Source organism: Dipteris shenzhenensis, chromosome 8 (genome assembly GCF_047967505.1).
Source record: "Dipteris shenzhenensis isolate YYH24624 ecotype China chromosome 8, Dip_SZ_1.0, whole genome shotgun sequence".
In the NCBI taxonomy this organism is placed as follows: domain Eukaryota; kingdom Viridiplantae; phylum Streptophyta; class Polypodiopsida; order Gleicheniales; family Dipteridaceae; genus Dipteris; species Dipteris shenzhenensis.
This window is the reverse complement of record NC_141603.1, coordinates 2,342,096-2,364,819: the sequence shown is the minus strand read 5'-3', so window position 1 is coordinate 2,364,819 and position 22,724 is coordinate 2,342,096. Positions and strand designations below refer to the sequence as shown.

At 42.4% G+C, this 22,724-nt stretch overlaps 1 protein-coding gene across 1 annotated transcript in view; it reads left to right on the top strand.

Annotated features, from left to right (window-relative positions):
* LOC147898951 (serine carboxypeptidase 24-like) overlaps positions 1-22,724 on the top strand; it is a 29,300-nt gene that overhangs the window by 4,802 nt on the left and 1,774 nt on the right. Inside the window, exons 2-7 of the mRNA XM_087377642.1 lie at positions 4,608-4,715; positions 4,811-4,906; positions 4,993-5,085; positions 5,169-5,257; positions 7,723-7,995; positions 8,341-8,471. Coding sequence (XP_087233768.1) covers positions 4,608-4,715; positions 4,811-4,906; positions 4,993-5,085; positions 5,169-5,257; positions 7,723-7,995; positions 8,341-8,471 — 790 coding nt within the window. The remainder of the gene's footprint in view (positions 1-4,607; positions 4,716-4,810; positions 4,907-4,992; positions 5,086-5,168; positions 5,258-7,722; positions 7,996-8,340; positions 8,472-22,724) is intronic.

Genomic DNA, 22,724 nt, shown 5'->3' with positions numbered 1-22,724 from the left:
CCTCATCAAAGGAAAATGTTGCATTCCATGGCAAAGAGTAAAACATATTACCTTAATAGCCCACCGAACACGATAGGAGCCATCCCCACTCAATGAAACTATTGCTTGATAAAACCCTCCCCCAAACCATCGACATTTTTTCTTTCCGTGCATGCGTTTCACTTGTAATTATCTTCAAATTTTAGGCTTGAGTATTTGTATGTGGTACCTATGTTTATATGTGCTTGCATGTCTCTCTTGTCTTTTGCAAAGAATACTACGTCATCTGTGTAGCAGACTCCTTCTCTAGTATGTATTCTCATCTAGTCTTCCAATTCATCAATGAAAAGACCAAAAAGAGTCAACACATTGCTTGACCACTATCATTGCTTTTGATGACCTTCCCCTTGAAGCATGATTCATGTGCTAGTGTTTGTGCTCACTTGGTCAATGCCCTCTTGTATACTCAGTATGTGGCTTCTCTGAGTTCTCGAGGAACTTGAAGCCTTTCTAACCTTTCCCATAGCTTTTTATGTAGAACTATGCTGAAGGTTTTCTTGAAGTCTACAAAGTAGTAATATACAACCCCTTTCTTATTCTTGGCTCCCTCCATTGTCGCTCTCATGGCAACTAAATGATCCACCATCGGGTGCTTGGGATGGTGGCCTAATTCCTTGTGGCTTCACCCATCTGCTGATTTTTTACTCAATCATACTACCATACAATTTGACCATTAGGTTGCTCAACATGATTTTTATGTAGTCTTTTGCCACCTTGATTTTTCTTCTCTTATGGATTTGTTTCAATTTTATTAAGCTGCCATTTTCTGAGGGGAATCCCTTCTCTTAAGCCTTATTCATGCATGAGTTTGGTGAGCATTCCCTCTGTCTACTTTATTTCCCATGTCAATAGGGTGTCAACATTTTAGCCCTAGCCCTTGTGTGTTTGAGGCCTTCCCATTTGCTAGCTTTTCAGGCATCTCCCCACATCTTCTTCTCTTATGATGCCATTTGTTGAAATCATGGTTCATCCTCTCTTTGCCATCCCTTTCATAGAGGCTTTGACAAACTATATCATATCTTCCCATGATGCTTTCCCCTCTTGATGTTTGATGCGATGTAGCTTCTAATAAAACTTTCTAGGTTTTGCTTGAGCTCCTCAAAACTTTCAAGTTGTTCATGTTCTAGCTTTGCGTTCTTTCTTAGTAGTGTCTGTTGTTTTCCAAGCCTTATTTCCTATTCTGCATTTCTAGTCATACTAGTGGTGGCAATGCATACCTATGCTCCTCCCCTTGCTTTTTGTAAAGCATTTTTGGGCTATTTCCTATAATATTCCTGTTATGCATTTATTCATTGCTTGACATGTAGAAGGCATTTGACATTTTGTTTTTTTTGTTTTTATTTCCTTCTCGTAGATGTGAGCCTTTTTGTAATCTATCCTTAGCCTAGGGTATATAGTATTTTTTTTATTTTTTTGTAGTGAGTCTTCTTCCTTTGAATCCTAGTGACATTACTTGGTGGTCAGACTCAAACATCTATTCCTCAATCTTGAGGTATTCATTGTGTGTCTTGCAGTTGCGCTTATGATCACTTAATCAATTATACTATGGTCTACACCCACTGTTGGGCGCAGATGATGCCACTGGGATGTCATTGTAGCTAGTCCCTGCTATGCGTGATGGAGTCTATGGTTTTCAACCTTATGAGTGACTATCATGAGATTGAAACTGCACTATGTTGTGTTTTGAGAGGATGAGTTTAGGAACGTTCCTAGATTCATCTAGATATATGCTTGATTCATGAGGGGTTTTGCATGTAATGGGGTGCCATTACCTATTTGTAGTCCAAAGCATTCGCATAGGGTGAGGAGTTGTCTCCCTGTGTGGGTGATTTTTCCCATGTGACATCCTTTTTCATCCCCTCCTTTCTTCATTGTTCTCTTCCATTTGTCCATTCTTATGGGGTCTCTTCCCTCCATTGTGATGATGCTTTGTATTTGTGCATTGAAATCCCCACTTGAAATGCTTGCATAATCCTTAGAAAACCTAGCTATGTCCTCCCAAATGCATGAGAGGGTCTTCTCGTGGTAGATGGTTGTTGTGTTCATAAATGGGAGATTGTAGGGTTCAAAGTAGCATGCTGCTAGGTAGATGTTGCCTTCTTTTGCCTCTCTCTCTACCTACATATATTGTTTGTGTGGATGTTTCTTTATCACCTTGGTTATTTTTAGCCATGTTGTGTTGACATAGCATGCTATCATGCCAAATCCCACCCTCCTATGTGTCTTTTGATGTCGTATTTTCAAGAAACCCTATAATTATCTAGTTGCATCTCCTTCATGCTCCCATGTCTCCACTACTATGAGTATGTTTGTTTTTTAGATTTGCTCTTGCAATGCAATGGCCTTTTAACAATGTCCATGCACCCAATGTTCCATATTTTGATTCTAAGGATCTCGAGTCCCTGTGTGTGTTTGCACCCCCTTTGCCTCATTTTGTGATGATAGCTTTCCTTTCCCATTCTTCATGTAAAGCATCCTTTTCCTCCTTTTTTCCATTTCTAATTACCTCAAGCTACTTGAGCTTTTGGGAGTATTGGCTCCCTTATGAGATCCTCATTTATCCATATTGAGTGCCCCTTGAAGTGATGCTTGTCTTTAGAAGGGTAGTAGTGGGATGTTCATAGAACATGGAAGGCTTGATGACATTAATGCATGATCAAGCTGCATGATCAAGCATTATGCCTAACTCAAGTGCAACTATAAAGATTCGACTCTTTGGCCAAACCTTGATTACTTATCACAATATCCTTCGAATGGAAAATGGAGCTTCATCGGCTGACATGGATGCCTGATCATTAGGTGACATGGTAGCCTACCAAACCTAAAAAAGATGCCAAGTCCTTATATTATGTCAAGCTAACCTTCTACCTCAAAATTCTCCCTTTTCTTACATAGAGCTTTCGGTTCAACACCTTCAAGTGAGAGACTGTGTGCTAAAATTGAAAAAGTATTTGCCTTTGTTGTCCCCTTTCCTTCCCACTCTAAATGCATCTTGATCCCTCCCCTCCTAAGCTATCAATGAAAGTAGTGATCTCATCGATATTCCTCACTCCCTAGATTTCAAGGCCTCCCTTAGTGGCTATTTTAAAATGGGTAAATGTACACTTAAATAAGTCCAACTTGATTCTCAACAATATGTAGAAGTAACTTATTATCATATGATTTATCTACTAAAATGTAAAATTAAATCTAAGACAAACTTGTTGTATGAAAGGACCTCAACTTAATTGATAAGTACTTGTTGTATGAAAAGACCTCAACTTAAATGAATCTCCCTACACGCTTGATAAGTACTCCAATGGATATACCCTATAGTCATCCAATGTGTCACTCTTGTTATGTATATGGGTTGTGGTGAATACAACATTCCATTTACATTAACATGGTCATAATGTGCTAATGGCTCAATGGTAGGAATTGTGGGAGTGAATGATGATTAGGATTATGTACATCGACGTGTCTCAATGAATACGCCCCTCCTAACTTGCAATCAAGAGTAATAACTCATCATGTGTCTCATTTCACAATTATATAAGAGCCATGTAGAGGATTATCATCACCATATCTACTTATCTCACTATATCATATCTCTTGCTTGATGTATATAATAGCTTCAACGTCATTCCCATGCAAAGACATCTTCTCAAAGTTTTCCTCTACTTCAATAGGAAGCTTGCTTAAGACCACATATGTTTTTAGATTTGTAAATTGAATAATCTCATCTTCAATCATAAAACTTCAAGCACTTCAATCATGAAACTTCAAGCATAGTTCTTGCTCTAAGTAGCATTTAAGAAGTCATGGGTGGCATCCATATATTGAAGTCTTCATCAAGTTGATACTTCTTGCTCTAAGTAGCATTTAAGAAGTCATGGGTGGCATCCATATATTGAAGTATCCATCAAGTTGCCACACTATTGCAATAGTTACTATATCTTTAAAAATGTTTGATATTTACTAGACACTAGCCTTCTTGGTATCATTCAACCTAGTCGTGGATATCTTGGCTTGTATGTACTCATGTGGGTGTTTTCCTTAGGTAACTGTGATTAAGGCTAGGATTAATTAAGGCTTGTATGAAGTGCTACTCATCTTCATGAGTAACATTTCCCCTATTTTTCTGGAGTTGTCACTATTGCAGCTCCCACTAATGCCATGGAACCTCAGCCCCTCCATACATTTCTAGGTAATCTAGGAACCCCATCAATAATAACATCTCGTGTATGCACTTAATGATGAACAATATATATTTATAGATTCATAGACTTGAACTTAATCTCTCAACTCTTAACATAAATTGTGTACAAAAACCTTTTATCTCATGTGTGGGTCAGGTGGATACCTCTATGAGAGCAAACATTTTGTGCATGAAGCACTAACGGATATGTACTATATTTGATGGTATTGTGCTATTTAATTTTCTAATTTTTACAAAGCCATTTAGGGGGCAAGTGATTCAAAGAGGGTGGCTGCTGTTCCGCTATGTATAGTTGTAACAAGTCTCGCCAATGTTTATGTTCTTGAACCTTAGACCTCACGTCTTAACTAATGATTTTTATATCTTGTAGGTCCTGGATGTTCGTCCCTTGCATTTGGAGCCATGGAGGAGATTGGCCCATTCCGAATTTTCAAAAATAGCAGTGGGCTTTATAGGAGCTTATATTCGTGGAATGAAGGTATTTTTTTGAAAGCATTTTCCAGTCACCAGATTCTCCAAGACTTTCCAGCTATATTTACAACTCACCTCAGTGAAGAGCTTATCCTACTGCAGCTGTGAACATTCTTTTTTTGGAGTCACCTGCTGGTGTAGGATTTTCATACACTAACACATCTTCAGACCTGAAAACGACTGGCGATCAACGAACAGGTTTCTTTCCAAGACCTTCTCTAGTGACTGGGAAGTGTAATTTGTGTGAAATGCTAAATATACTTGTCTTTTTTTCCCAAATGCAGCGGAAGATGCTCATACTTTTGTTGTAAAATGGTTTGAGAGATTCCCACAGTACAAGGGCAGGCCGTTTTACATCACGGGAGAGAGCTATGCAGGTAAGGCGCCTGGGAAGCATTGCTTATTCGTTTTATAAGCAAACGTGCTTTCAATCTGAAAGGAAGACTACTGAATTGTGCAGGACATTACGTGCCACAGCTTTCAAAGCTGGTTTATGAACGCAATGTGAAGGGATTCCAAGATCCTGTTATAAACCTTACGGGTCTCCTGGTATGCGTTTAAAAAAAATAAAAATAGTGAAAATCCACGTAGAAAGTATAATTAGTGGACTTTGTTTTGCGGGCGCTAATTCACTATTACACTCTAGACACTCACGATTAGTCCAAAGCATGAGCTGATGATACGTATCATTTGGGTCCAAATTGGATCTAATCTGACATTTGTCGTAGTTTGGGGGTTAGGAACCGGTTAAAGGTATGGTTAAACAAAATTCACCTTTAACCTCAAGTTAGCTTTATTTTATCTTTTTAGTGGTAGCTAATCGCTTTCTTAATTGTAGTAATTGCCACATGTCAAAAGGAAGAGGATATGGCATTTGCTTTCCACTTTTATGCTCTTTTCGCTCTCTGAGTTTTGCTAACCCTGGCAGGGGTTGGTGCTGCCCCTTTTTGCCTTTTGTTCATGTTTGAATTGCGCTGTAAATCATCAAAGACTTCACATTTTGTGGATGTCCCACACTATTCCAGGTATTCTTGGATTTTTGGCCACCTGGCTTCCTCTCCCCCCTGCACCTGGCTCAGTTTTCAACTCCTGGCTGATGGATCCTGGCTGAGTTTCGATGTGGTAGGAAGCTGCATCCAAACCTCCGATTACAAACTGCTTGCTTGTGTGCTACTAAAAACACAACAAGAATTCCCACTTTTGAAGCCTGCCCTTGCTAAAAGTTGCTGTATGTGATTTGACTCACCTGGCTTCAAGGCCCTTGCTAAAATTGCCTCTCCAAATGCAACTCTTGCTTTCTGAACCTTCCTCTTGAGAATCGCCATAACTTTGAGCTTCTTTTTCAATTCCCCCCACCCCCCAAGAAAAGAACCTTCTATTAAAACTCGAGAGTCAACCATACAAATCAGCAATCGAGAAGGCCCTGATCATGTATCGTCTGTTTAATGTTAACACCCTCACGTTTTCAGAGAACCCAGTCCACGGCCTAGGGAATCTTTGGAACAGGAACTAAGAACCAGGGAGGTGTAATCAACTAGTGAATACCTCCCGTGGCGATGATATAGAAACCTGCCGGCCAAGCTTTGCAGAAACGTTCAGGCCTTTTGGCGGTAGCTCTAGAGCTTGGAGTCCCGCGCTCCCGAAGGGTGCCGGAAATGATACCCCACCATATGGCGACAAGAGTGGCTGCCGAGGCAACCTGATGCCCTCCCATCACAAAACTGCAGCAGGCAACCCACATGTTCGCAGTAGTGATGCTGGACACAGTCTCCCAAATAACTTTGAGCTTCTAACAAGGTTTTTCAATGGTGACTTCTAAATGCAATGGCCATAAGTTCTAAAGATTCAACTCTTACCAGGGGATTGTGTAGAAAGGATATTTGTGAAGAGCTTGATTGCTTATTTGTGGTCTAATTTGGCTCACCCTTTCAGTGAAACTGTTTCCTTTTACAAACTACAGGAACGTTTGGCATAGATTTTGATTGTGATTGCTGATCTTCTTTGAGATTTTGTAGCAAACCCTATCTATGGGATCCTTAAGACAGATGGTAGGTATCATTTATGCTGCACTTTTGCACTAGGGTTTCTAGAATTTGGAGTACATGTTTATTTTTCTAAACCCTACTAGTACTCCATGGTATTATGGGGATTTTGTTGTACGTGTTTGCTTTTATACAATTTGTTTACGTGGAGTATAGCAATTGTCTAACTTCAAGCTATAAAGTGTATGTGATAATAGACGACACTTATGTTTTAGAGTGCTAGTGGATGACAGTGGTACATGTTACAGACTTTTGTTATCCACCAACTTTCCCTTGGACCAAACTATATGTAAGTGGATGCTTGCTTTAGTGGCTCCACTCTTCAGTCTTCCTATTGTATTCAGTTTTTCAGTCTCCGTAGACTACAACAGACTTTATTTCTCTCTCTTGCTCTGCTTCTCGCCAACATGTACACATCGAGACTTTATGTTCGCTTGTTCTGAGTTCCTTACGTTGCAGACATGTCTATAGTACTCTTATCCTGCTTTGACATGACACTGTTTTTATCTTCAAATATCAAATCTTCCTTCATTCTTGCTAATTCCCTATGTGCTTTCATCAGAAGTTTTAGGATTTGCCTAGTGTGTGAGAAATCTTTCTTCTGATCAACTGTCATCATACTTACATGCTTTATATATCTTGATTCATGAGGAGCATTACCTCGAGCTGTCAAATATGAGCCTTTAATGCTTTGAAATTAGCTGAATACTAATGTTCCTTTTGAAGGACAAGCAGTTGTATTCAATTTTTTTGAAGATAAGGTGTGTCTAAAGTCATTCCTACGATTTTTTGTTATGTTTTGGGAAGATAGTAAAAGGAAGGGTTTTCAACAATTTGTCGAGATTTTTCCTTATTGCTAGAAGTTGTGAGCTTTTCTTTGGAGATTTCTAAAAGTGATGGCTCTGAATGTTCCATCTTATGCAATGTGTGATGCATACATAGTATCACTGATGTGTCCTTTGCTAACTGCAGGTTGGAAATGGAGTGCTGGATGGATTTTATGATGGTGTGGGCCTTGTTGAATATTGGTGGGACCATGCATTGATATCAGACACCTTGTACCGTTCTCTTCTTGAGGCTTGTGATTTTCACCTCGATAATGTCTCGGCATTATGTAATCGTCTCCAAGAAGATGCTTTTAATGTGGAATTCGGAAACATTGACCCATACAGTATTTATACTCCTACTTGTACAAGCGCTGCTCAAAGTCGAATGCTCATATCCAGAAGATCAAAGAGCAACCCTGTAAACAACTCTGCTATCTATCTGTCCATTCGTTATTTTTTTGAAATTTCAATGACCAAATTTATCATCCCTTTCAAGATAAGCACCCTTCTAATCTAGGGACTTTCTCATCTGTTTTACTCCCAAGTGAAGGCCATAGAACATAGTATTGATTTAATAAAGTAAACCTCTTTTTTTTCTTTTTGAATCAATTGAAACTTGAAAGATAACTCATGTAAGCATTGCTGAATAGGAAAAAGTTTTTTGTTATGAAGATTAAGATTAGCAATGGGAGTGTGTATTGTATTGAGAATTCTTGACTATGCCTTTCCTTCAATAAGATTATCTTTGGCTTGCATTTTGTAGTCTTTACGCCATGTGGCTGGATATGATCCATGTTCTGAGAACTATGCTGAAATCTACTTCAATCGGCCAGACGTACAGGAAGCTCTTCATGCAAATGTAACCGGAATATCATACAACTGGACAGCATGCAGGTAACTAGTCAAATTGCGTAATTGAATTTTTGAAATCAGACACACGATATAGAGATGCACGGGCACATAAATGGGAAGAGAAATCTTGAGTAGCAAAATAGATGAATGTCATATTGCGTCAGTTGATTCGTTGATATGGGATCTAGAGCAGCACGCACAACTATTCTTGAATAGGTCATACCTCTTTGTACCATTACTAAAGCTAACATAGAATGCATTGTAAGGTAGATATTAATACTTACAAGATCCTAACGCACTCTCTCCCTATTGACATCTATTAACATATTATAGATATTGGGAGTTCTCTGATTATTGACATGGTCAGTCCGACTCAGCAGCTTTGTATTGAAGGTGATGGGATAGTTGTAGATACTAGTGAAAGGGCACATAAAAACGAAAAGGATAGCAAGAGGAAGGGGAAAAGGATAGCAAGAGGAAGGGATGAGTAGGGGAAGTGAGGAAGTAGAAAGAAAAGAAAGAAAGAAAGAAAGTTTGTTAATGTCTATGAAAGACCAAAGGGTCTATGAGATTGAAGAGAGAGAGAGAGAGAGAGAGAGAGAGAATAACATCCGCCGCTCCGCAGAAGGCCTCACAGGCCTATGGGACAAAGTGCAGAAAACACCAAAAGGGAAAAAAACTCATACAAGCCACAAAGGGCTGGAACAAAGGGCATGCTAAGGCCCTTGCTGAGTACTATGCTGAAATAAAGAGCTCGATAGCTCAAGCAAAATCAAATACAAAACATGTCATACCATATCATATCATGTCATATCATATCACATCATGTACTATCTAAAAGTAGGAAGAGAGCTGGAAATGGAACTAGAACTCAGAATCCAAAACCGGACACTGTGTTGTCTCATCTATGAGGGCTGAAATATCTCGGATCTGCGTCTATCTGGCTGTCTCACACTATGGTGGCGGAGGGGACGTGGTCTCCTTGATCTTTGAACCCGCTGAGCTATGTTTAGAGTGACCCTTTGTCTCAGGCAGTCTCCTTTGAGGAAAGCTGTGATAGATCCGGACCTCAATCGAGTGTGCTTTGGTCACTCTCCATGTCGTAGGTAGCCTCTACAGTTCTCTCTCGGCAACCCATATTGCTCGCATATCAGCTAGCTCCTCCTCCTCCATCCCACTATGTCCTGGAGCTGACTCAAATGCATAGAAATCTGTGACATGCTGCTGTGTCAAGTCAGCCTCTGTATCCTGTGGTCTGGTCCTCTCCTGCTGCTCTGTGATTGAGGACCTGCTGCTCTGTGATTTGTTGTAGTAGGGTCTCCCTGTGTCGGCGCATGTCAAGTAGATAAAGCCGAATGTAAACTTGGTCATGCCTTTCAGTACAATATGGATGCACCCCCTGAGTCGATCCCATGAGATGAGGTTAACCGTATCATATGGTTAGACCTCCTCCAACTCTACACATCTCGGGCTTGGGGGGGAGATCAAGAGCTCCCCACCAAGACCCAGTTCTACCGTGACCATTTCCTGAGAGTCTCGGAGGAGGGATTCATCATCAAACCCCAGTATCTAGAGGATAGAGGAGTCTCACACGCATTGAGGATTGCCATTGGGGAGATGCGGGTTTCATCCCATCAGCTAAGAATCGAGACGGGGAGAGTAGTACGCATACCTAGAGAGGATCGGATCTGCATGCTATGCGCGCTGAGAGAGATTGAGACAGAGTAGCACTATCTCTGCGCCTGCCCAGCCTACTACAAGATTCGGGGGCGATTCCACCATCTCTATTAGGATGGGAGTGGATTCGGCCCACTATCGTGTGATCCACTGAGGGAGCCTGTCGATCTGAATCGTGTGTTTGGCAAACCATGTGGATATACATTTATACCATGTGTCCGTCCCGCTCTCAGCTAGTCGTCGGGATGACTCCAAAGCCAGCCTCGGTAGTCTTCACTGGGGTAAGTCCCAGACTCTGTGAATGAATGTCAGTGTCTGGAAGATGGCATCAATCTGTAGTGGTGTCATGGCGAACTTTGCCTTTACTATCTCATGCGAGATTGAGGGCTTGCTCCAAATCATCCTAGATCCCATAGTCACCTATAGCCGCTCGAATCTCCTCCACTTTGCCATCGGTAGGTCACATTCCAAAAGGGTGCTGCATACATGGCCGTCGGTGGCATTAGTGTATTGAAGAGCCAGCACTTCGTCGGTGGATCTTGAAAGTGTGCCTTGAAGCACTGTCTCTCCAATCGGGCTAGAGCACCTCACCCCCGTGTGAGTCGTGCATGGGCTCCATGTGTCATAGTGAAGACTGCTCCTAGATAGGTGTAGGACTGCACTATCTCCACTGGCTCGTTTCGATGAGAGAGAGAGAGAGAGAGAGAGAGAGAGAGAGAGAGATTATTAAAGTCTTCGAAAGATTGAAGGGTCTATGAGGCTGAAAAAGCCAGGTACAATGAGCTGAATGGGTGGAGACGCCAAGTGGGCATCTACACCCAAGACAAATTTTAAATACAAACATAAATATAAACATTAGTACAAAGTGTCCAAGCCCATGAAGAGGTTGGGAACTGCGGTGTGGCATCACTATGATGGTCCTCTTTGTGCTGTCTGAGGAACAAAGCCTAGCGGGCAGAGCTGAGAATGGAAAAGAGGGTCTTGGCAGAGAGACAAGAGAAGTCAAAGGAGAATTGAAGAGCTCCTTAGATACATTGGTGTCCACACAACTGCAAAAAGAAGTAAAAGAGCAAGCTGAAAGGCAGCTCAACTCAAAGAAGCTCATGATTGGAGGGCTACTTGACAACTGGAATTTAGCAGAATATACGCGTAAAAAAATCAGCAAAGCTTTAGCAGGCATTGAATGGGCAGATTTAGACTTCGAATTGGTCAAGAAGGAGCGCATGCAATTTTTACTTTCAAGACGAGCTGAAAGAACACATATTATTATACAATCCAATAAGTTGAAAGGTTTACAAGTGTGGATTTCAGAGGAACTCATGGAAGCTCAGTTGAAGAACAAGGCCTCAGACCTTGCAAAGGTAAAGGTGGCCTGAAAAGAAGACAAATGGGCTGTCTATCAAGATGGCATTGCATTGATGAAGGACTTCAAAGCTAAATCAACAGACCCTCAGTCTTTAACTGATATATGATCTTCTCCATTTGCTTTCTCTTGTTCTTAGCTTTACTGGTTGAACCAATTGTATTTGGAACTTGAAGTTCTTATCTTGTCTTTTGAGACATAATACAAAAACCTTATGAACGAGATTATGCCGGTCATGGGAGCATAGGATAACCTAGTGTTGAATTCTGTATGGTTAACCCCTATGTATTGAAGATATTCTTTGAATTGTTGCCTTTTATGCTTCAAATATCCTAGCATGAATTGTTAGTGCCACGCTAGCTGCTACATCACTTGAAACTGGCCTTCAATAAATTAAAGGGCAGTAGTACTAACAAAGAACCAGCCAACACTGTTACATCAATAATTCAGCAAATGTACAAGATTGGGTGCTAGAGTGCCCCTACACCAGGATAAAGACACAGATTGGCCCCAAAAACCTTGGCGCCCCTCTGAGTATTTCTTTACTTAATTGAGAGGCCCTAAATTCTAGGCTACATAAAGGATACATTCTTTCTTGCATCTAGGGCATTCCACATCCCATTATCCATCCACATGCCCAGCAAAGCCTCTACTGTTCACAGCTCTCACCAGTCCTGGCAATAGGCCTCCATTCCTATTCCAGAAAGCTTGCACACAGCGTGCACCTGTCACTAGTAACCACGCTTGGCCACACAGTTCCCCATAGCTGTCACTAGTGCCCAATTAACCACCTATCTGTTCCAAGTAGAAAAAGAAAGCATACATAAGCTTTCCCCACTGATCAGGACTGTCACCACCAATAGTCTCTCACCCTATAAGCAGCATACATCCCGATACATCAACCTGTTTCCAATAGGAATACTTGCTTCTTAACGCAGCAAATATTATGGCAGTCATACAAGTACCATCCCTCTAGCATCAATGACATTACACAGCCCGTTAGGCATCCATAAACAATGCTTGTTCTTTGCTGAGAATGGCTCCCACCAAACATGGCAAATAGGGATCCATTTCAGTTCCAAAGCACGTGTGCTCAGCTTAGGTCTGTTCCTAGCAACCAATACTTGGTCACACAATCCCCCTTAGCTGCCTTGAGTGCCCTCTTAGCCATTCACCTACTCACGAGGTAAAGATAAAGCATGGACACACAGCTAGTATCCATTGACAATGCTTTACGCTCTAATAGGCCTCAGTATCCCAAGGGATAGCTCCTATTGGGCTGTGCTCTCACTCCTAGTGGCAATAGGCATCCAAAATGCTTACTCGGGACTTAGAAATTGTTACTAGCAACCTATGTGGGGTCATACAACTCCTTTGACTGTCTCAAATTCCCACTAAGCCAGTGGCATATGCCCAAGCAATGGGTGAAAGCATAATGATCAGCTTACAATCTCAAGGAAACCTTCACTCGAACTGAAAGCAATACCCGTGCATCTCTCTGCCTGCAATGGCTCTCCAAACTAGCTTTCAATCAAGAATAATCTGAAGGAAAGAATTGGGCATTCTCAATTAACCCAAAGGCAACCAACTCAGCTCATTCACACGCAAATGCAAAAGCACAAGGGCTGTACTCAGCTCCGCCAAGGAAAAACACAGGCCCCTTGTGGCCAACTACGTACACACGCTAGGTTGTCAGATGACACCCAAGGCTAGTCCTTCTCATCAACCTGTGAGCATACGTGACGCCCTGGTGATGTCACTTCAGCTCAACAGGTCGATCATGGTTTTTTTTGGGATTGGATTGACATGTAGACTTCCTCGTCTAGATAATCATATTGATGTGCAAATCCTTTTGCAAGTGATATGGCTTTGTATCTTTGAATACTGCCATCTGGATTGTACTTCACTTTGTATACCCATTTGTTTGCTATGGCCTTCTTTCCTGGTGGAAGGTCGCATAATTCCCAAGTATTATTCCATTTCTTCATTCATAGCAGTTTGCCATTCTGGCTTGTCTACTGCATCTTCGAAGTACATTGGCTCTTCTGTAGCCATGATGATAGTCATAAGAGCATAGTTGGTGGTTTCAACCTGAATTGCTTTGCCTTTCTGAGCATATGTCTATCTGGTTGGTGGTCTGCTTTCCCTAGTAGACCGAGCACTTTGCATCCACCTAAATCAAGCCATATCTCTTAATCCAGGAAGAATTTGAGGACGCTCCAATCGCTCGATTTTTCGTGCTCTACACACTCATCACATCACGCGTACATTTCAGCGCAAGTATCAATCACTTTTGAGTCTCGCCGTCGACAAATCCAGTTCCTACATGCACATCTGTCTCTACATCGACGCATCTAACCCAGTACATAAAAAGAACCAAAGAAAAGAAATTATTTGATGTTCTTTCATTGATCGACAGTTGGTATAGATCTAGATCAGAGTACACTAGATCGCCATAGAGGAGACACTTTGAATTTCTTTAAGTTGCCAATCTAAGCCATGCCCAAAATTCCCGACTAGTTCCTACTCGGAGTCAGTCCCTACGCTCACATACGGTTTCACATCACATTACTTGAAACCTGACGTTCATCAGTTCAGTGAGCAGACTTTAGAGTGTTCAGAGGCATTGTCGATTGATCAGTGGGAAAATAGCACATGATTTGATTTCACACACATGCCATCACTGTAAAGCATATTTAGCTATTTCACGGCATTGTGCACATCTTTCAGTCTTGTAAAGCCTCTTTCTATTCCCGGCATCATTTGCCACAAGCCTTGTAGTACATTTCTTGCACCATGTCTACAACTAGCAAACTCAATCCATAGTCACATGAAAACCCGTTTCGTCCTATTCGAAACCTCGAAACCCGAAACAGACGAAATGTTTCGAAATAGGACGAAACGCTCTCAACAAAACCTTTGTTTCGCCCATATCAAAATAAACGTTTTTGCCCCGTTTTTTCTAGAATCCAAGGTGTTTATGTTTTGAATTTCCTTTTAGTATCTTGACTTATATTTCTCTTTGTTCACTCTAACTTAAATATAACATATCTTTTTGTCCCTATAAGGGTATATATTAAGTATCAATTCAAAACCTATCTATTTCGTACGAAAAGCCGAAACGAAACTTGTTGAAACAGACGAAACGTTTCTTGTGACTATGACTCAATCTCGAGGCATTTGCTAAGCTAGACAACTCCAATTACGGCACATGGAAATACTGAATGGAGACCATTCTTGTACTTCAGGACAAATGGGAGTATGTTGATGGATCTACACCTAGACCATTAGACAGTCCAGCCAGCAGTAGCTCTACTCCACCTATTATCACAGTACCAACAACGGCATCTCATACTACACCATCAGTTTTCGCACCTGTAGCAGATCATGCCATTGCCCGAGCACAAGCAAAATGGGATAAGAAAGATAAGTATGCATATCATCTGATCAAGCAGAATGTGCAAGATGTCATGCTAGGGCAGCCCAACATAGTCTAGACATCAAAAGAAGCATGGGATATGTTTGCACCTCTCTACGAGTCCAAGAACACTTCCAGGATTCTCACACTGAGAAACCAAATCAACCAAAGTTTCCGCAACACCAGCGAAACCACTCATGCTTACATACTCCGGATCAAAGACTACAACAATCAACTCGCAGCAACAGGAGAGACCAAGAATCCAACACAAATGGTTCAAGTCATCCTGAATGGACTAGGAGAAGGATACGAGAATCTAGTCCAAAGTATTCTCATTCAACAACAAATACACACACTGAAAAAACTTCAGCCAGTTTTACTTAGTGAAGAACTCAGGACACAAGCCATTCATGCACGCAAAGGTCATTCTAATGAACAGGCATTCACAGCTTCAGACACAAGCAGAGACAGAGGCACAGGCAGAGGTAGATCATTCCAGAGAAGTGGTCATCATCATCAAAAAAGTCATTAACAAAGTCAGCATCATCCTCAGCAACATCAGAATCAGCAAAGAGGAAATCATTCCAATCGAGGAAGATTCTAAGGACGACAGAATGCATCCACCAACGTGTCAAACATCCAGTGCAACTAGTGTCATAAGTTTGGACACTATGAAAGAGATTTCCAGAAGCAGTACGACCAAGGCGGTCAATCCAGCAGTAATCGAGGGAATTTCCGTGGAAGAGGAAATCATCGTGGTGGACATTCTAGTCAAAGTCATTTTGCAAATGAACATGGGAATGTGTTTCTTGCAAACGAGGAAATGCGGAAGATTGATATAATATAGCTAGACACTAATTGCAAATCTAAAAGAGGATTTCAGCTAACAAGTCGACCAAGCAGATCAAGATCCTTGGTACATCAACAGCGGTGCATCATCTCACATGACAAATCATCAAAAATGGTTCACAGAGTTGAAACTATTAGAAGGTCAAAAGAATGTCATCTACACAACAGATAATACACCGAATCCAGTTCAAGGGATAGGCATTATCCCTATAAACAATTTCACTGGTACGAAAGGATTGATGAAAGATGTACTCTATGTTTCGAAGCTCAGCAAGAACCTCTTGTCAGTAGGTCAAATGAAGGAACACAACTACTGAGTCATCTTCAATGGAGATTAATGCACTATCAGAGACAAATCCAGAAGATTTCAGCTAGTAGGAAAAGGAGTCAAGGAAGAACGCTTGTACAGAATGCTAGCTACAATACCAAATTTGCATGCCATGTCAGCTCAACCGCAACAGATGCCACTATCTACAAAATGGCACAAGAGATATGGTCATATCAATTTAAAGAGCTTGCTAGATCTCAGGAATCAGAATATGGCAAACGGGATTTCAAGGCTACAGTTTCTTGGAAAAGTTTGCAAAGCATGCTGCTTCAGCAAACAAAAGCAAACCAACTTTGGCAGAAGCACCTCTCGAGGAAGAGGTATTCTTGATTTGATGCATACAAACGTATGGGGTTATGCCCAGACCCGCAGCGTCAATGGTTCACTTTACTACTTGACTTTCATCGACGACTATTGCAGATATTGTTGGGTCTACTTTCTGAAAGAGAAATCTGAAGTGTTTTCGAGATTTCAAGAATTCAAAGCCATGGTAGGAAACCAAATAGGCAGAAAGATCAAAGTCATGAGATAAGCTAGAGGAGATGAATAAATGTCTAGAGCATTCATGAACATTTGCAGAAGTCACGGCATTTGAAGACAATTCACTCGTGCAGATACTCTCTAGCAGAATGCAAGAGCTGAAAGGAAGAATGATACTTTAGCAGACAATGTTAGAGCAATGCTTAGGGAAAAGCATCTTCCGAATCAGTATTGGGAAGAAGCAATAGCCACTGCAAACTACTTACTTAATCGGCTTCCAACCGAACCGATTCAGGGTATGACACCTTATGAAGCATTCACTAGACACAAGCCACACATTGGGCATCTTCGCATATTTGGTTGCATTGCATATGCCCACATACATGATGATCATCGCAGGAAATTGGATGCGAAGTCACGCAAATGCATCATGGTTGGCTACAGTGAAGAAAGCAAAGCATACAAGTATATGATCCCATCAACCGCAAGGTCATTATCTCTAGAGATGTAATCTTTGATGAGGAATCAGAATGGAACACCTCAAATACACACGAGATAGACGTACCAATTTCACAATCATCTACAAAAAGGGTTGCTGAAGAAGAGCAAGAATTGCCGAAAACACCCCAAGTAGAGCCACAATAGCTCAGCCATGATGATGTGGCACTCAGGGTCACATGTAAACTATGCTTGTGAAGAGGATTGCCTGTGAAGCACAGTGGTGATGTGGCAGCTGTATGCAGATGCTGTGAGAAGATTGTGTCTGGCAACGGGTGTGCCTTGGAAGCACTGTGTAATGAGGTGGCACTTGTGTTCACATGCAATGGACTGTGTGTGCTTGCTAGGGGGTAAGAGTGCCTGTCAGGGGACTGCCACGTAGCAACGATGACGTGGTAGCTGACTGGATTTGGTGAGGTGGCAACATGTGCTAATGTGTCAGATAGAGCCTACTTGGCACCTTGACTTTGTCAATGCTGACGTGGAGTCAATGATGTGGAGATTGACATGGCAAAGATGACGTGGTATGCATTGACTAGTCAACCTGTTGATGTGGCAGCTGACTAAGCTAGCTGACGTGGTAGCTCAGATGATGTGGCAGTTAGTGCCACGTGTCAGTCGGCGGTGACATGGCAGATGGTCTGTAATTACTAACGTGGCACGATAAGGTATCACGTGGAGAATAAGACCTTGTGAGGGTGCCACGTGTCGATACTTGGGCTGTCAAAATCATTTCAAAGATGCTGACAAAATCTCGAAAAGATTCTGGTGAGGAGAGCCGGTCGTTGACAGAGGGCCTGTGAGTCCGTTGGTCGTTCGATGAGCTGGTGGAGATGCCTTTGGTAGGAGTAGCGCTCAAGCGGGTATCTCTAGATGAGGAGCCGTTGCTGAGTTGAGGTTTGCCCTTGTAGAGAGGCCGTTGCTGAGATGACGTAGCTTAGGTGCATGTGGGAGGTGCCGCTTCACTGCTGCTGCAGACCTGTTTGGCTGGCGATGGCGGGAGGCTGGAACTGCTCGTTCGGTGTATGCCTGTAGTGTTGTCGTTTGAGCTTCGTTAGAGCCACTTTGGTGTGTCAGTGGAGGCTGGAGTCAACTGAGGCCTACGGGTGATGGCTTGGCCGTTTTTGAGTCGTCTATGGAGATGGAATGTTTGTGTGGTGTTGAAGAAGGTGTGGATAGCAGCAATCGTGGTGCTAGTGCAGATCCGAGCAGACTTGGCGTTCAACGACGCTATCCGACAAGCGCAGGTGTTGCTGCATGCCTTGCGGGCTGCCTGTGATGGAGGAGTCACCCGGTTGGTATTTGAAGCTTGAGCACGTTGCTTCATTGTTGTAGGAGCTTTGCATGCATGGAGGAGCCGCCGTTGGAGAGGCTTTGCTAAGCCTTAGTCTTGGCTGGTCCTTGTAGAAGAGGTATTGTAGTGACGGTAGAAGCCTTTTGTTGGAGGTCGAGGTAGAAGCCTCTGCAGAGCTCCTTGTTGAAGGACGTTGATGCAGCCGACTGCTTCTAGAATTGTTGGAGGTCACGGTGTTGCTAAAGCTTGGAAGAGTCACCTAGCTATCTGGAGAGGTTGCTAGGATATCATAGACTCTCTCACAATGGAACATAAAATAGTCTCTCTCTATCTCTCTTAGATTCGGCTCTTCCGCAATGGATTCGGCTCCCTCCCACACATGCTACAATTCCCAGATCAGCGGTGCCTTGCCGCTTTCTTACATGAGATGACCCGCCACCGAGATACTTCTCTCCGAGCACGGCGACACGAGCAGCACACACAGCGTGAGGACACCCAGCGGCCTATCACTGACTTCTTTCAGCCACAGGATACCTCTTCTCAGTCTAGCCACAGGACAGTTGCGTCAGCGGAGAAACTCACACATCCAGGTCCATGACATCTCGTCTCTACTCTCGGCCCGCCCCACTGGGGTTACCGTTGCCCTCATCCACAGGGCCACCCGCCGCCCCTGACGACCGAGCTCGACTAGGCCGCGTGACGTCAGAGGCCAATCATCTATCGCAGGGTTTTTTTCGACTTCCCATTTGACGGCCCCTCTATGATTGGTCTCTGACGATCACCACCTGCACATGTATACTGTATCTCCCCCCTCTGCCCCATTTTTTTTTGTGCCCCCCCTTCTTCTTCTTTGTATCATCTGGAGGTAGACACATATTTTTTGTATCAGGACTAGACACATAGTCCTTCATAACCTCTTTTTTGTAGAAACGGTTGGTTGGCCCGTTTTGAGACCACCACCGTTATGCTCATTGTATCAGTTATCTTTAGTCTCATAGACCTTCACAGTCTCCCGAAGACTTTAATAAACTTTCTTTCTTTCTTTCTTTCAGAGAACAAAAAATAGACAAAATTCTCACACATGGAATGGATGAAGTTCTCTCAACGAAGGAGAACACTCAAGCTTACTATGAACTGAACGGAAATTCTTCAATGAGCGGAATTTCTCTCAACGCAATGAACGGAAACTTTTCTCTACGGAAGTGAAATTTCACAAGAACACTCGAGAAGCTCTCAATCTCTGAATCACTCTCACTCTCTGAAGGATCACAAGGTCTCACCGGAAGACAAGGGAGCTCTCATACCATGACAAAATATGAAGAGGGGAGAGGAGAAGAGTGGAGATGAGGAGAGAGGGCACAGCTAGACAGCACACCACAAATGACTAACTGTACACTAGATTTGGTTGAAAAATGTAGAATATATACAAACCCATTTAGGGTTACGGTTAGGGCATCTAACCCTTTCCTTTATAGCACTCTATATGTGTTAGTGCTATTCACATATGATCACATGATGTTGAGTGTGATCTCTCAACAGAGGTTGGAGAGGATAGAGGATAGAGGAAAGGTTGCTCTGTTGGAGAGGATAGAGGATAGAGGAAAGATTGGGCTAGAGGAGAGGTTCAAGAGGTAGAAGAGAGTAAAGGTGTAGAAGTGGCTATGATAGAAAGGGGTTTAGCAAGGGAGGGTAGAGTAGGGAGCTATGGAGGCAAGAAATAAGCTACAGCAAGAAAGCCGAGCGGATTCGGCACAAAAAAACAAGCGAAAATGTCCCGTCGCATTGCGTTTTGTGCCTAGACGTTTTGCCCTAGACACTGCATTTTGTTAGAATTATTGGCATATTCTAGGCAGTGACCAATGTAATTCATAAGTGAGTGAGGGCACTTCCCTCATTGGAGGTTTTTTCCCCTAACCACAGTTAGTGGGTTAGTGTGGTTTTGTCACTTGGACAAAAACACCTCCACACTTGTAGTTCTCATATCTTATCTATTGCACTACGTTTTCTCTCTGCTCTCTTGCATCTTCTTTTGCTCTCATTTCAACATTTGGTATCAGAGTAGCTTGAGCTCTCGGACCTGCTCCTCACCTGCAAGCTCCAGCCCACATTCTTGCAAGTCCGTACAACATTACAAATTTCTGCATACATCGGTACATCCGTATAATGCCGCACATTGCGTACAACTACTGCCGCACATTCCGTACACCTGCAGTTCCACACAAGGTACCAGTCAGTACCGTGCAATCCGTACACTACCGTCTGTACTTGTGCAGGCATCGTACCTTTGCAGGTTTTTCTTGCAGAGTCTCCTTGCAAGATCATTTTGTAGGTGTTTCTTTTTGTAGAGAAATTGGGGCTTTTGAGTCCTTTGTAGACACATTGCAATTTTGGAGTATTTTTTGCATTTTTGGACAGACATTGCAAGCAGATTGCAGATTTGTTCAAAAATTGGAGCTTTTGCAGGCAAATCACAAATTTGGCAACATTTGGGGCTTTTAGTCAATTTGTTCTCTTTCAGTTTTAATCTCTTGCAGGAATTTGGGGCTTTTAGTTTCAATCTCTCGTTTGCATTTTGAATGCAATTTGGCAGTGGAAAGATAATTTGGGAGTTTTGCAAGCAATTTTGGACTCAGTTTGAGTCACTTTGCAGACATTTGTCAATTTTTGTAGACAGATTTTGTAGATTTTGGGCATTTGCAGAGCATTCCGGTGCATTTTAAGCCTTCGATAGGCTGTGACGAGAAGTTGTCATTTTGGGCAGATTTGCAGGAAGAGCTAACCAGGAAGAACATGGCCACACGGGTTGGCGAGCATGTCATGCTTTCAAAATTCAGGCCCAAAGGGAAAGGGCAGCAAAAGCAACATGCAAATCAGCCTACACATCAGCATAAATCTGATTTCGGGCAGCCCTCTCACAAGGCTAAAGGTGATGCAGAGAACCCAAAGAGGAAGGGTATTTGTCACTGCTGCAAGAAACTGGGTGACTACATTGGTGAACGCAAGAAGAGAATAGCAAAGGAGAAGAAAAAGGATTCGGGTATGGCTGTCCCCTAATGCACGTGAAGGAGGCGATGTTACAGACATCTTTGTGCAAGAGGATTATGCCTTTTTGTCTTGCATTTCAGATTTTCAAGTTGCTGGTCCAGATACTACAGCCACTCTTGAGGATGACTCTTATGCTTTCTTGACTTGCAGCTATGACCCTTTGAAGGATGCATGCACATTCTGGTATTTTGATAGTGGTGCATCCAAGCATATCACTTCAGGGAAGAGTCTTTTTACATCTCTTCATGCACCACCCACTAAAAAGGTGACATGTGCAAACAATTCTTCTTATTCAGTGTGTGGAGTGGGTGATATTATACTTACCTCCACGGATGGCATAGATTTCAGAATTACTGATGTTCTTTATGTGCCTGGTATAAAGAAGAATTTACTTTCAGTGTTCTCTCTCAATCGAGGAGGATTTGAGATTATCTTTAATGATGCTAAGTGTGCAGTCCGAGACAAAGAGAATGATTATGCTTTGATGTTGTCTAGCACTTTCTATCGGGGTCTTTTTCAGCTTGATGTTTATGAGAAAAGATCCGATCTTGCACTTGCAGTAAACACTCCCACTGCTGCCATGCAGAGTACGGAGTTATGGCATGCTAGATATGGGCACATGAGATATGGCAGCTTGATGACACTTTAGAATCATGCTATGGTTAATGCATTGCCTCCTTTGGAGTCACCGGCATGCATCCTTGGTAAGATGCATAGATTTCCCTTTAAAAAGGTTGGTGCAGTACGAGCTACTCGAAAATTATAACTCATACAGGGCTACACAATAGTCCCATTGAAAGCACAATCTACATCAAGAAGAATGGGGGGGATATTTTGGTCATCATTCTTTATGTAGATGACATACTGCTCACAGGGTCAAATGAGGAAATAATTGCAGATTTCAAGGCTGAATTGAAAGCTGAATTTGACATGACAGATTTAGGCATGTTAAATTTCTATTTGGGGATCCAGTTCGTACAAGACCAATATGTACACAAACTCTTGGATAGGTTCAACATGCAAGATTGTAAGCCTACAGCCCCGTCATGGAGCCAGGGATGAAGCTTACTGACTATGTATGATGCAGGTGAATCAGTGGATGCCACACTTTACAACCAGGCTGTTGGATGCCTCATTTATTTGTGCAATACATGGCCTGATATCCAGTATGCAGTATCTCAGGTGAGCAGGTATATTGGCCACTCTGGTCGCCATCTAGCAGGATATCATTTACACCCTACTTGCCACATGGAGCGGGGGACTTCGGATCCTAGAGCGACCACCGAAAGGTGGGAACGTTACTGCAAGGCTTGGCCTGCAGTCTTTTTTTACAATTTTACGCC